The sequence below is a fragment of the Notothenia rossii genome, assembly GCF_949606895.1.
Source record: "Notothenia rossii genome assembly, chromosome: 2".
In the NCBI taxonomy this organism is placed as follows: Eukaryota; Metazoa; Chordata; class Actinopteri; order Perciformes; family Nototheniidae; genus Notothenia; species Notothenia rossii.
In genome coordinates this window covers 80304750-80319197 of record NC_136904.1, presented here as the reverse complement: position 1 = coordinate 80319197, position 14448 = coordinate 80304750, and the positions used below count along the sequence as shown (strand labels likewise).

The following is a 14448-nucleotide window of genomic DNA, read 5'->3' as shown; positions in this document are numbered from 1 at the left end:
ATTCTGATTCGCTTGAAACATACACACCATTCGAGCTATTATCATCCACCAAAATAATCTCCTTCAGCAGGTTTTTAGGGGTGCGGTCGATGATGCTGCGCAGGGCTCTTTTGAGGATCGAAAGGCCCTCATTAAGGTAGATCAACACCACCCCAATGCTTGGCAGATCCTTTGGGTAAGTCTTTTCAAGACACCTGTTCAGAAACACAAGGTACCCTTGTCTTTTTAACAAGCTGTGTAAATGTTTAATCCAAACAGACCTCATGGTAACAAAAAGGTGAAGGATTATCAGCAAACTCTTCTTTGTGTACAAAGTGACACAGTAGTTATGGCTTCATAGGAGATATCAATGCGTACCTTTTATCCCTGGTATCTGCAATAGCACGATCTAGAGGAAGGCGATTGCTCAGAAACACGTTGTAGCCGTAATTATCAAACAAACTCTGTGCCTCTCTTTGCTCATCCTCAGACAGATTCCCACACCACTCCTTGAACAGGGGGGAGTCAGGGAAGAGTTTATTTGACTTTTTCTTTACAGGGGCCTCCTGTTTTTCCTCGATCTTTGCTTTAGGTTCCTGTTTCTGCACTGGGAGTTTTTAGACTGGTGGCTGTATGACCTCTGCAGCTTATCTCCTTCGCTCTACGTCCTCTTCGAGCAATTTTTGCATGGTGTCCTGCTTCTGCTCAAAAGCTTTGAGTAGGTTGTCTTGACAAAACAAGCAAAATGCTAAATGAGAATACTTTGTTCTATGAACCATGATAATACAGGTCCATCTCAATAAATCAGAATATCGTGGAAGAGTTGATTAACTTCAGTAATTCTATTAAAAAAGTTAAACTCATATAATATATAGATTCATTTCACACAAAGTGAATTATTTCAAGTGTTCATTTGTTTTAATCTTAATGCTAACAGCTTGGAACCCCAAATTCTGTATCTCAGAAAAGGTGAATATTACATAAGACCAATACAAAAAGGATTTTAAATACAGAAATGTCGGCTTTCTGAAAAGTATGGTCATGTTTTAACTCCGAGTGCTTGGTTGAGACTCATTATGCACAAATTACTGCATCCATGCAGTCATTTTCAGGCGATCAGCCTGTGGCACTGCTGAGGTGTGATGGAAGCACGGTTGCTTCAATAGCGGCCTTCAGTCTGCGTTGTTGGGTCTGATGCCTCTCATCTTCCTCTTGACAATACCCCATAGATTCTCTATGGGGTTCAGGTCAGGCGAGTTTGCTGGCCAATGAAGCACAGTCATTCCATGGTTATTCAACCAGGTTTTGGTACTTTTGGCAGTGTGGGCAGATGCCAAGAATGAATTCAGAATCTCCCTAAAGCTTTCCGAAGAAGGCAGCATGAAGTGCATTGAAATGTCCTGGTAGACGGCTGCGTTGACTTTGGACTTGATAAAACACAGTGGACCAACACCAGCAGATGACATGGCTCCCCAAATCATCACTGACTGTGGAAACTTCACACTTCAAGCATCTTTGATTATGTGCCTCTCCACTCTTCCTCCAGACTCTGGGACCTTTGTTTCCAAATGAAATGCAAAAATGTACTTTCATCTGAAAAGAGGACTTTGGACCACTGAGCAACAGACCAGTTCCTTTTCTCCTTAGCCCAGGTAGGACGCTTCTGGCGTTCAGGAGTGGCTTGACATGAGGAATGCAACACTTGTAGCCCATGTCCTGGATACATCTGTGCATGGTGGCTTTTGATGCACGGGGTACATGCCCAGTCTCTTATTTGTAATTTCCTCGCTCCTTGATCCTCGCTCTCAACAGAAATTGTTTTTTGTGCGCCATCTTAAGGAGCATTCCATGGCGCTTATTTGTGCCGGAGGAACTTAATTCATAATATAAACGCATTCTGCCGGTAGAACAGGTCCGCCCAGCATGACACAGTACAGAGAAAAATGTCAGAGAACAGGGTGTTATTACAGTTTTTCTTGATGGCTAACACACTAAAATTCAACATAAAACATAACTATTTTAACTGACACTCAAAGAGCAAAGCATCGGCTCAAATCTCCAAAACTCTAAACACGTTTCCAGCTTTTCACACAATTTGCAAATCAACATGGCATTTCATTTAGCAGTAGAAATGAGGTGTTTTGCACTTTTGGTGTGTGGTTTTGTGAATTGTGTTTAGTGTTCTGAGAAACTGAGCAATTAAAAAAAAAAAGTGTGTTAGCAATCGAGAAAAACTGTAATGTGCAATGCAGGTGTGTGTGAAACAGGTAACTCACTGCTGCGTTAACTCCGTCAAAACTCTCTGCAGCGTCTGAAAGTCGATCCAGATTCATCAGCCATGAGAGATCATTTGAAGGCTCAGGAAAGCTTTGCAGGTGTTCTGAGTCAATTAGCTGATGAGTGTGTGACACTGTGAGTGTAAAATATTTACATTTTTTAAAAATTCTAATTTTCTGAGATACTGAATTTTGGGTTCTCATTAGCTGTAAAACTTAATCATCTAGATTAAAACATATAAACACTTGAAATAATTCACTTTGTGTGAAATTAATCTATATATATTATATGTCTTTCACTTTTTTTAATAGAATTACTGAAATGAATCAACTTTTCCATGATATTCAAATTTATTGAGATTTGGCACATTTTAAGCCATTTTTGACACCCAATAGTGACACAAAATAAGCTCAGATATGGGCAAAACAGCACATTTTAGGTAGGTTGAAATGTATTGCTGACCCCTGACAAGCACTTAGAATTATATTGTAAGAAAACAATTGCTGTTGTAAATGATAGTTGGAGAAAAATAATCCACAAACTGGAAAAAATATCTTTACAAGTTAATTTTCGTGACCAATGCGGCCAGGGATAGTTAAAGAAATTACATTTGGAGGTTGGTTTAAACAAAGGATTAATGCCATTTTGCGTTATGTTAATTACTTACTGCAGGTTTTGTTCAGTTTAGAATGTACTGTGTCTATTAAGCAATAGCACACAATGTACTTTAAACTTCAGTAAGCAACACATTAATATTAATCAATTAAAATGGATATACCCATTAATAAATGTTTGCTAATTTTATTTCACTCTTGTTTCCTATTTTAGTTTTACCTTTTTAAAAAGTTGCCATTTTCTCGCGCCCTTTTATGTTAATCCATATATAATCACAGATATATTTGAATGAAATGAGCATGCAAACATGAAAATAAAAGCGCATCATGTCTATAAGTTAAGTTCCAATTAAACATAACTTCCTTACAATTTCCCCATCTTAATTTGTAACGGACTGATTAAAAAAAAACATAAAATGTGAGTAACATGAACTTAGACAAAAAAAATAATTTCCTTGACTCACAGAGGTGGCTGACGCTTGTCTCCAGGTCAGATAGACTCTTGATCACCCGAGGGTGTTCAACCTTTTTTTTGGACCCCGCTGTATCCTCATCATATCCACTCTTTACATACACACGGTGCACGTAGAAGATGAGCCCAATGATCATAAATATGAGGACTGGTTGCTTTATTCCTGCTACTCTCATACTGATAGCGGGACTGAGAGTGCAAGGACAGAGGAGTCCACAGGTATGAATTGGAATATCCTCCATTGCTGGCGAGCACGCAGTAAATTAATAATCTTTTTTCTCAAAGCAAGGTTACATCTGTGACGAGTTGTATGGGATTAGTTTTGTTTCATAAAGATAAAGCAACACTTTCTCAGAATCAAGCAAAACTAAGAGTTTAAGAGAGAGAAAAAACCGAGTCAAGAAAATTGTATTTCATTTAAAAAAATAAAACTAAGTTGCAAACAAATAATTTGTTTGCGCTCCCTCATTTTTTGTTTTGGATTTTGACACAAACGTCCCAGGTGGACGGGACTTTCAGGGGTGCGTCCCCATTGGCTACTCAGTTTTTGAGTGACAGCCCACTACACCACAGATCATACAGTGCAATTCATGCAGCAAACTCCGGAGTCCACTCGGCCACGTTTGTGTTGGTTTCTCCTCCTGGGGAGTTTTCATGAAAATATCGGACTTATCTTATAATTTGCTGTGCATTATTATTATTATTATTATTATTATTATTATTATTATTATTATTATAAAATAATTTCCCAATTTGGGATTGATAAAGTGTCTGTCTATTTATTTATTTTACAGATTAAAAAAACACATATGTATTTTCAAGCTAAAGGAGATACACAATATAAACTGTATACTGTTATTTTTTTCAAAGACATGTTACATTTCAAAAGCATATATTTCTATGTTTAGCACAAACAATTAAAGACTGTTTTAATTTAACAAATTCTACAATATAAAAGTGGCAGACTTGCTTTATTAAACAGACCAGACCTAGGTTGCATACCAACACAATTAGGAACATGCTCACAGCCAGTGGCGGCCGGCCCATAGGGGCGCTAGGGGTGCCGCCCCCCCTCTTCCCACATGTTTGATTGTCATTCAAAATTAAAAATAAATAAAAAAATATATTTCCAAATTTTTGTTTTTTTCGGATTGTAGTTATAATTTTAATGAATTAATAAAAACACTTCGTTTAGTTTCGAAAATTCTTCGTTGTGTGTTGCTGCCGGCCCGTCTCTCCCCCATTCTCATTGAGTATTTTACAAAGAATGAAACAGCGCCCCTCTAGATGTTATGGTGAAACAGTAGATTGCACTCTCTGTTGCGAGAGGAGGCCAGCCGAAATTGGCTTCCCTTTGTGAAAAAAAATGGAGGGATTGACCAATCAGATGAGGCTCACGTCATGCCCCTGCCAACCTGTGATTGGTCAGGGCCATGCCAAGGGAAGCCAGAGGCGGCTGGCTTCCCTTGCCTCACAATCCAATCAAATCGCATCAACTTAGTGGTGCAGTGATGCGTCCCAAAAAGCGGAAGTAAGCTGTGCTCGGTTTCCCTCGACAAAAAAGCAATGGGATTTCTCTATAGGATTTTGGAAAATAGCTCGAAAAAAGGTCAGTGGAAAACGAACCTGTTAGGTAAATGGACGTTTTGTTCAGTCGGATAATATCCACATGTCTACCCTACTTTTATAATTTTCGAATCATAAATCTAATAGATAGAAGATAGATAGCGTCACTGCACCACTCTCACCGCCGTCAGAAAGTAGCAAGCAACTGAAGCAAGTGCAATTATGGTGGGTGGAGATTTGGAGTATTTAATCAAAAATAATTGTACTAAACTTCCGCTGCAGCAGAAACAAAAACAAATACAATCTGATGACAGGCCAATGCCCAAACTGGAGCTGTGTACAGCGAGGAACAAAGGAGCGAACCGGACGTAAAACGTTAAAGGTCTCCTGATTTAGTTTGTGAATGAATGCTTATTAGAGTTTCGGCTGGAGAGTGCGTGCGGACCTGTCGGTCAGATAACAGGCGTGTGTAAGTCCTGCATCTGTATGATAGAAATGGGTGTAAAATGATACCGGACGCTGTAATCACTCATCTGGTTACGTTATTACATTGACCACCACACCCCCTCCCACCCCAAAAGAAAGGACGTATTATTGGCTTCCCTTAATTTTTTCCCCACCCCACGCTACTGTTTAGACTCGTATCCAAGGTGACGCTACAGAAGGGGATGGCTACGTCTGCAGGTGTAGACTCCGGTGCTAGTGGATCGCCGGAGCTGTAGATTAACATTTGCATGCTTATTGTAGTTGTAAGGGCAATGCCTGTGGCACCATGGAGCATATGTGTGGGCTGGACCTGTATTTTACAGGAAAGGAGTGATCAGAGGGTCGAGTTGTCGATTCTTGTTCAGTTTTCATCTTCCTCACCCTCTCAGACTTTGAGCTGCGCGCGCTGCTAAAGAGACGCGCTACCATGGAAACCAAACAATGGTGTAGCTGTATTAAAGTCCGAGTGGAAGCAGTCGTGAGTAAATCTGATTTTGTCAGAAATCGGGAGAAATGCGGGAGTGTCCCGCGAAAATCGGGAGGGTTGGCAAGTATGACACACACACACACACACACACACACACACACACACACACACACACACACACAATGTTCGTATTTAGTCTCCTGATTTTAAATGCCCTATGGTTTTGTCACCATTTCCATAGCCGCACCAAAAATATTTCCTCCAGCCGCCACTGCTCACAGCTTACTATGTTGGTCTGAAGAGCTGAAGCATTCATACATGGATACAAACTGTGTTGTCTCATTCTATATCCTGTGAGAAAATTATATGAAGCTTAGCGTACATTTTTTCAGGAAGACTGGTATACATTCAGTCCGCAGCTGCTTATAATCAGCTCATCACGGGCGTTCTCTTTAACCTATTACATTCACTTCATTCTCCAGCAGCCAATCACCGTGCTGCAGCCAAACTTTTAAATGGTTCTCCTCTCTCCTGCAGTCAGCTGTGATTTCAGGTTGTCATGCTGCCGCCCGCCTCCGCCCCATCCACCTCCTTTCATCATACCCAGTGCCAGGAGAGTTAATCCAAAAACCTCATCACACCTCCTCTTCATCCCATCTCCTCATCAAATCCAGATCTTCAGCATCATCACCAGTGTCCAGACCCCCGGGGGTTCCCTATATGCTCACGGCTGCATTTCCCCCTTTATATATACGATTTCAGGATCGGGGTCTAATCGCCAAAGACTTAACATTTATCACGTGACATGTGTCAATAAATGTTCTTGTACAAAATGAAGTCTCTCCTTGAAATACATTTAGCATTACCAGAAGATTAAGTCTCAAATAATGTTTTAAATAAAAGGACATAAACTAAAAAGGTGGATAATTATAAAATCTATTAAATGTATATGTAAAGACATTTGGTCAAATGAAATGACACTGAGCAAGTGATAACAGCAACGCCCAGCGTGGATGAAGCTGGTGCAGGTCGTTCTTCATGCCCCCCCCCCCCCCCCCCCCCCCCCCCCCCCCTCCGTGCTGTCCCCTCAGAGGAAGTGGGCAAACGGGATAAGACCTCTGTAGGCCTACACCACGCTGTCTCAAACATCCACACTGTTAATATGACAGGAAAATAAATGTTTTAGGAAATGAAAAATATGTTAATTTAGGTTAACAAATAAAACACAGCTCAGGGGCAGTCATGGACGGTAGGTTTTCCTACAAAGTTAACTCAGCCTCCATTGATTTTCATATAAAATTAGCGGTTTAATAAAATAAGCTATCATGGTTTATACTTGCATATCTAAACAGAATCATGAAAGCCTGTTGGTAGAGTCAGGCACACAAGTCAGTTTGAGTTTGTGCGCCGGTGTCTGAACGCTCACTCACTGCTAGCTATGTAGCTAACTGTCCCTGCTATTAGGCTGGTTGCATTGTTATGGATCTAAAGGTAGCAAAAGCTAACTTTCATAGCACAGCTTTTCTTTACTTCTCACTTAACCTGTTAATCCCCAAGCCTGTTTTTCAGGTCTCAGGCTCGAAAATGAAATTCCCAGAACAAATGACAATAACTTCCCTTCTAAAAGGGGTAAATTAATAATCTTTTTTCTCAAAGCAATGATAAACCTGTGAGTTGGATTGAGAAAAGTCAGAATCAATATAGATGTTTTTTATTTTAAAGTAAATTCAGATTGAACGAATGTTCAAAGATGTTCACAAATCAACACAAATGTTAATTATAGTCTCCTTCCAAAAATAAACCACTACTTATAATGAAAACCACCCTTGAATGATGGGATAGTAGACTAAAAGCTTTAGGAATCCAAAATATAACATATAATAATACCCTGTATCAATATTGATGCAAAACAAGTGACATTTGACCTTTTTAGAGAGTTTTAGCAACAACAAAAAAACACCTCGGGTCATTTGGGTGGAAATGGGTGTATTTGCAGTTTCTCTGGAACCCATTGGTCGATTTTGATGATTGACATCTCTTTTGAACCGTTAGAGCCAATAGAATCGAAGGGGGATTTCCACATACACACACACGTTACCATTAAGGCCCTGACACACCAGGCCGAAATCGGCCATTTTCGTTCGTCGCCCACACTCAATTTGGTATGTCCCGCACAGTCGGCCGTGACACGCCTTATTTGGCCTTTCATGGCTGTGCGTTGGCCACAGGCAGTCGGACAAAGAAATAACTCCGATTGGCTGTTCAGCTAGCGAATCAGTGCATGAGAAACTAAACGGTTGCTTGAGAATGTCTTCCACAAGCAACACTCCAATGGCTGATAGCTCCAGTACCGCACAAAACATGTTTTCAATGGACGAGAGTGAAAATGGAACGCACACGCTATTTGTTGTTTGTTTAGATCACGCAGTCTGTTCTTCTTCTCTGTCTTCCGGTTGTTGCCTCTTTTGAACAGTGTTGGGTTTAACGCTTTACAAAAGTAACGGAGTTACAGTAATATATTACTTTTTCCTGTAACAAAGTAATGTAACGGATTACTAATGAAATGTGGGTAATATATTACCCGTTACAATGCTCAGTAACACAGTTACAACCCATTTTAACCCGAAAGTAAATGGTGTTTTGTTTTTTAAGAATGTACTAACATAGCGAGACATTCCGACACCAGAGACAAATTGTGCTTATCAACAAGCTAATGTTGCAGCTGAAAGGTTCTCCAGGTCACAAAGTCAACCTCACATGATGATGTGATACCAGTTTTCAAGCACAGTAAATATTATCTTCCCAGAGTATATGATGGGACCAAAGTGTTACAGTTTGTGGAAAAGGTAGGAACCAAGAGCAGTATTAACAAAAAGCGAGCTTTAATTTACAAAAAAAAGCCGATGACAAAATAAAACAAGAGACGAAGTAGCATTACCAAAAACAGGGGAGCACGAGTAATTAATCCAGGACCAAAACTTCAAGGAGTTCAAACTTCATGGAGCGTGAAATGAAGGGAAAGACAAACAATGAACCGACACAGAAAGAGACAAGACTACAGTAAATACAGGGAGGGGTAATCACAAGATATGAGAAACAGCCGGGCAGGGGAGGAGAAACACAAGGGCCACAGGTGAACACAATCAGACACACCAGGGAAACTAACGACAGGAGGAAAAACACAGGGAAAAGGACCAGACAATAAACCAGGAGGAAAACATGACAGGGAGAACAGCAAAACACCCAAACCTAGACGTAAAAACGTGACATAACATGAATATCGTGACACATAGGGCCTTTCTCACTTCTCTTATTTTTCATTTCCTCGCTCCTCAGTCTCGGTCTCACAGGAAGTTGATTTGTCTGCGCCATCTTGAGTAGTGTCCCAATGGCCTTATTTTTGTCGGAGGAGCGAGGAGCGATAATGGAGGAGCTATAATCGAGGAACCACCAGACCATCCTCCCATGAAATCCTTAGACACTCGCCCCTCCCCTTACTGTGTATCGCTCACTGATTGGACGATGCAGTGCATGCACTGACGTGATGCTTCTTGACATGAGAGCAGTTTCCCAGCGGAGTGAAGAAAATACATGAACCTCACGGGAGTCACTCCTCAGTTTATACTGTCTTTTGTGTCAATTAATGTATCATTTAGTTACAAATATGTTATATAGGCCTATCTGAACAACAAAGTGGTCAAAAATCATTTTATTCATTTTTTGGAAACTTTTTCATGATCGCTTTTTTCATTTTACATTTTCATTTGTTGTCATTTCCATTCAGTCAGTCATTAAATGCTATTAAAATGTTAATTTGCTACATATCCAAACAAACAAACAAAGTGTGCAATCCAATGAATGGTAATCTAACTGGGTTTTGATAGATACATATCTCTTTTTCTTCTCTCAATTATTGTATTTCTATTGTGCAATCAATATTAATCCAACTAATGTTCGTTTATACATTTTAAGAATGGCGTTTATATTTTTTGAGAATGATTTCTTATTTTATTTTATTTATTTGGGCCTACAACAGATGATACAAATGTTTGTGTCAGTAAATGTGTACAGAGGCGAGGGTGTGTGTGGAAATAACAGGGAGCTGGCTGCTGTCAGATGATCAGCTGTGCAGCGTCATCACAAACGGACGTCGCTTCACGTGACGCTGCGGAGGAAAGGATGTCCCATTGCTCTTAAAACTAATTTCCCTGCTTCTCGTGGTTTCCTTGCGTCCCTCCATGCTTCCCTGGTGGGAGGGACTAGTCACAGGGAAACGACGCAAGTGAGGGGCGCAAGGAATCCATTTAACCGAAGTGAGAAAGGCCCAAAGTGATGATTTACATGGTTTTAATAATACTTTTGCTTTTCAATTTTTGTCATTTCAAACCATGAGCATGGTTCAAATAATATTTGCCTTGATTTACAATATCTTCTCATTTGTTTTATCAGTAGCCTACAGTTTTGAAGCTTTTGTGCTTATCTTTGCCACAGTCCACTTTGGATATGAAATATTTCACACACACTTTAAATGTTCTCACTTGGTTGGTTTCAAAACAAAACAAATGCCATAATCTGTTCATTGGGGACCATCAATGCTATTTTTCATTGCTGTTGCCGGCCACTATTGCTCATGTAAACCTACTGCTGCGCCCCCTGTAATCTCAGATGCACCCTGAGTCATTTTGTTCTGGACCCGGGCCTGTACATGGCCACAGGGGCCACATGAAATGTCAAATGTTAGAAATCTGCTGTTTATTATTTAAAGCTTTATGTCCCATTCGCTCCTTTTTTCCTCTCTGTACACAGCTCCAGTTTGGGCATTGGTCTTTCATCAGATTTCATTAGTTGCTGCTGTGTGGAAGTTTAGTAAAATTATTTTTGATGAAATACTCCAAATCTCCACCCTCCAAAATTGCACTTGATTCAGTTGCTTGCTACTTTTTAAGGGAAGTGATGACAGTTACAGTACGAACTGAAGTTGATGCGATTTGATTGGATTGTGAGGCATGACGTGAGCCTCATCTGATTGGTCAATCCCTCAATTTTATTATTTTATCAGGTTTATCCCAATGAATAAAAATGTCTATATTTATTTTCACCAAGTGAAGCCAATTTCGGCTAGCCTCCTCTCGCAACAGAGAGTGCAATCTACTGTTTCATCATAACATCTAGAGGGGCGCTGTTTCACTCTTTGTAAAATACTCAATGAGAATGGGGGAGAGATGGGCCGGCAGAATAATTACCGAAACTAAACAAAGTGTTTTTATTTATTTATTACAATTATAACTACAATCCAAAAAAACAGGGGAAGCCTGGCTTCCCTTGGCCTCCAGGAGAAAACGCCACTGAGTTCAAGGGTTAATTCTCACCCACCTCTTGCTCTTGCCCTGCACTTGTATGTGCCAGTTGAGATGGTTCTTCCACCAGCTCAACTCTGTCCCTCATCATGAACGCAGGAGGCTGGCTGTATATCTGAACTCGCGCCCTCATCATTCTCTTCATCATCTTGCACTTGTTCTAAACTGCTGCTGATAGTGCTTGTAGCAGCGCTGCTGCCAAAAAGGTTTGTCAATTTGCGACATTTATATGCTTCACCTGTGAGTGACTTCACCTTTTTTCCCTCTTGCCTTCTCGGCCCCACCTTTTTCATTTCGTTTTCTTTGATTTTTATCCATGTTTTTTCATTCTTCCTGTCTGCCGCGGCGTCTAATCCGTGTCAGTGCTCCATTATCAAATCCATTCCACTTGCTTATTGTGAGAATGCCCAAATCAATGAAATTCCGTACCATGTTTTCACTGCTACTTTGTACCAAGGCAGATTCTCAGAGCCGTACACATGAGCCGTACACATGCTGCGTTTTTTATGTAGCTGTGTCTTTAGTTGTAAAATTATGCGTAATTGTCCCACCCACATTCAGGATGGTTCCTACGCCCATGATATAAATTAAACATTGTATACTGCTTTGAACAGGTATTCCTGCATCTTGTGACTGAATACACGCTCTCTATAAGCATGCAAAGGACACTATTCGGGACACTAGTTGTACCAAATTATTTTACGTGATTACTACTTCCATTCTTATCTTACTATATTTTTCTATTACAGTGTTCCTAATATATAGAGATTTATAAATCTGTGTTGTTTTTTACATTTATTTGTTTATGTAGGCACCACGACACCTAGTCAAATTCCTCGTAGGCTACGTGCGAACCTGACAATAACCCGTTTCTGATTCTGAACTATTATAGTTACAGTAGGATAATAAATACATGTTTCCTGATTATTGAAGCTCAAGCCGGTGACGACTGATATTTTTCTAACAACTTCTGTTGGTTTTAAGTGTTTTTGATCAATCACAAAGTTAAGTGTTACTGCCGTTAGAATTTCGCATACAGCTAATACTTTTAAAAAATAAACGTACTTCAGCCGGTTTCTTGGGGGAGGGGGTTTCAGGTTTGCAGAAAGAGGTACCTAAAGAAAGAGGGTGTGAATAAAAGCGCGGCAGAAATACAAATAACTTTAAATTGTTTATGTTATGTGTTTAGCACATTAGACAGAAGACTCTCTCATTGTCAGAACTGTCTGCTGGAGGAATGGAAACGTTTCATCCTGTAACATCCTGACGAAGAGGAGAAAAACATGTCAATGTAAGTTTTATTGGGGAAAAAAATCGTATTTTTATGATTATCAGGATAATTTTGACAGGGAAGCTTCCTGTAGGTTTCCGTTAACATACAGTCACTGTTGGGGACTGTTTGCCCATTCCACCTTCGGAGGGTTTTTGGCAGGGTTGTCAATTACGTCGATTACAATATGGTCTTCGCCGACCTCTGGTCTCAGACCCTAATAACAGCTGTTGTTCCCAGACCTCATCTTTTGCGCACTAGTTTCTTTGAGGTACAAACATTCATCCATGCATTATTAGTTTATGAAAGCCTGTTTGTGCATCTTAATTGAAACATGTCACATCCTACAAAAACACAACAGAGGAACAGATTATATGTCTGTATTTATTTTCATCAGAACACAATTTTAATCATTGTAGCAGTAGTTTTCATACTTTTTGAAAAGATCATGACTTGTGAGACTTTTATAAATCATTTCATCAAAGTTGTTTGTAAAAAAATTAAAGAAGTTACTTGAACTAAAGCATCTATAATATTACAATATACTGGTAGTATAGTAGTAATCATAATAATCATAATCGCAATGATACTTCTATATGACTTTAAACCTTTTTCATTTCTATAATCATAAATCTTTCACACACACAGAACCACAACCTTTCACAATAAGGTCGCGAAGCTGAGGACGAGTCTATTGGGTAAACCTCACCACATTCTCTTTTAACATCAATGATTTCAGACGCTCCAAAGTAAAAAATTAAAATAGAAGAAGAAGAGAAAGAAGAAAGAAACAGCATGACATGAACTAAAATAAAAATACACAAGGAAACCTGGACGCAAAGACATACAGTGTTCAGCATACTAGGGAACGTATTTACAACCAAAAAGGAATGGGCTTCTGCATAGATCCACAGGATAGAGAACTGAACTATGTGAAAACAGAGAGAGGCTGAGAGGAAGTGAAGAGGGCAATATTTGTGTACATACCATTTGTGTGGTGGGTGCACAGGAGGTAAGGGGCAAGAGGCATACATAGTCTATATGTGCAGGGGAAAAACACAAATGTAGTTTTTGTAGTGTTGTGAAATATGACAGACCATACCCCACGACTGCTACAGACCACTGTCAGGGATGTAGATTGAATCGATAGGACCCTACACAGTTTCTTCTCAGTATAGTGCAGTAAAAAGTGAAAACACACTAGAAATGATATTAACACAGCAGAGTAACTGTTGCGTGCATGCCTGCATTACCAACCAAAGGCATCAAAGATTTACATCAGTCAAATCTAATTGTATTGTCTGGAAGAAACTTTGAAGCGGCATGAAGGACACCACAGCAATCACACCCATGCAACCACAGCGAGGATGGTTTCTGCATGTAAAGCAGAAATGAGTTATTGTATGAATATGTCCAGCATTTGGTTTGTGATGGCAGCATGAACTGCTGACATGGTAGGCAGAATTAAATCACATTTATGTCATAAATAGATCCCTTACACATGTTAATGGTGAGTGTGGTTTAGGCTTATGAAATGCAATCCGTTTATTGATAACATGGCACATTTGTCTAACACTGACTGACCCTATTTGTCCTCCTGTTGTCCAGTGTGTTTGACCATGAACATCCTAGTGCAACCCTGTCTCCTAAAAATTACGTTCCCACAGAACTAAACTGCATTCTGAATTACGTTTAGCAAGAAGCATATTTTCTCCCACTTTACGTTTGTTATGAACGTATCTCAAATACGTTTATTTTCTACATATCTTCTAGAAACATATTTTCTCCCACGTTACGTTAGTTATTAACGTATCTTAAATACGTTTATTTTCTACATATCTTTGCCATTTATTGTCTTGCTTATAATAATGATAATAGTCATTTATAAATATCATTTTAGAGCACACCTTTGAAATCGACAATCGGGCTCGATATATGGTTAAATTAAAATCAGTAGGCGAGGCTGTAATTTCGCCAGCTGTTACTCTCATGAGCGAGGC

At 39.6% G+C, this 14448-nt stretch overlaps 1 protein-coding gene across 1 annotated transcript in view; it reads right to left on the bottom strand.

Annotated features, from left to right (window-relative positions):
- Positions 1-11326, bottom strand: part of LOC307029699 (putative polypeptide N-acetylgalactosaminyltransferase 8) — a gene marked incomplete at both ends in the record, with an annotated part of 20694 nt that extends 9368 nt beyond the window's left edge. Inside the window, 3 exons of the mRNA XM_079665777.1 lie at positions 24-194; positions 358-488; positions 11195-11326. Coding sequence (XP_079521903.1) covers positions 24-194; positions 358-488; positions 11195-11326 — 434 coding nt within the window. The remainder of the gene's footprint in view (positions 1-23; positions 195-357; positions 489-11194) is intronic.
- Between the last annotated feature and the right edge of the window lie 3122 nt (positions 11327-14448).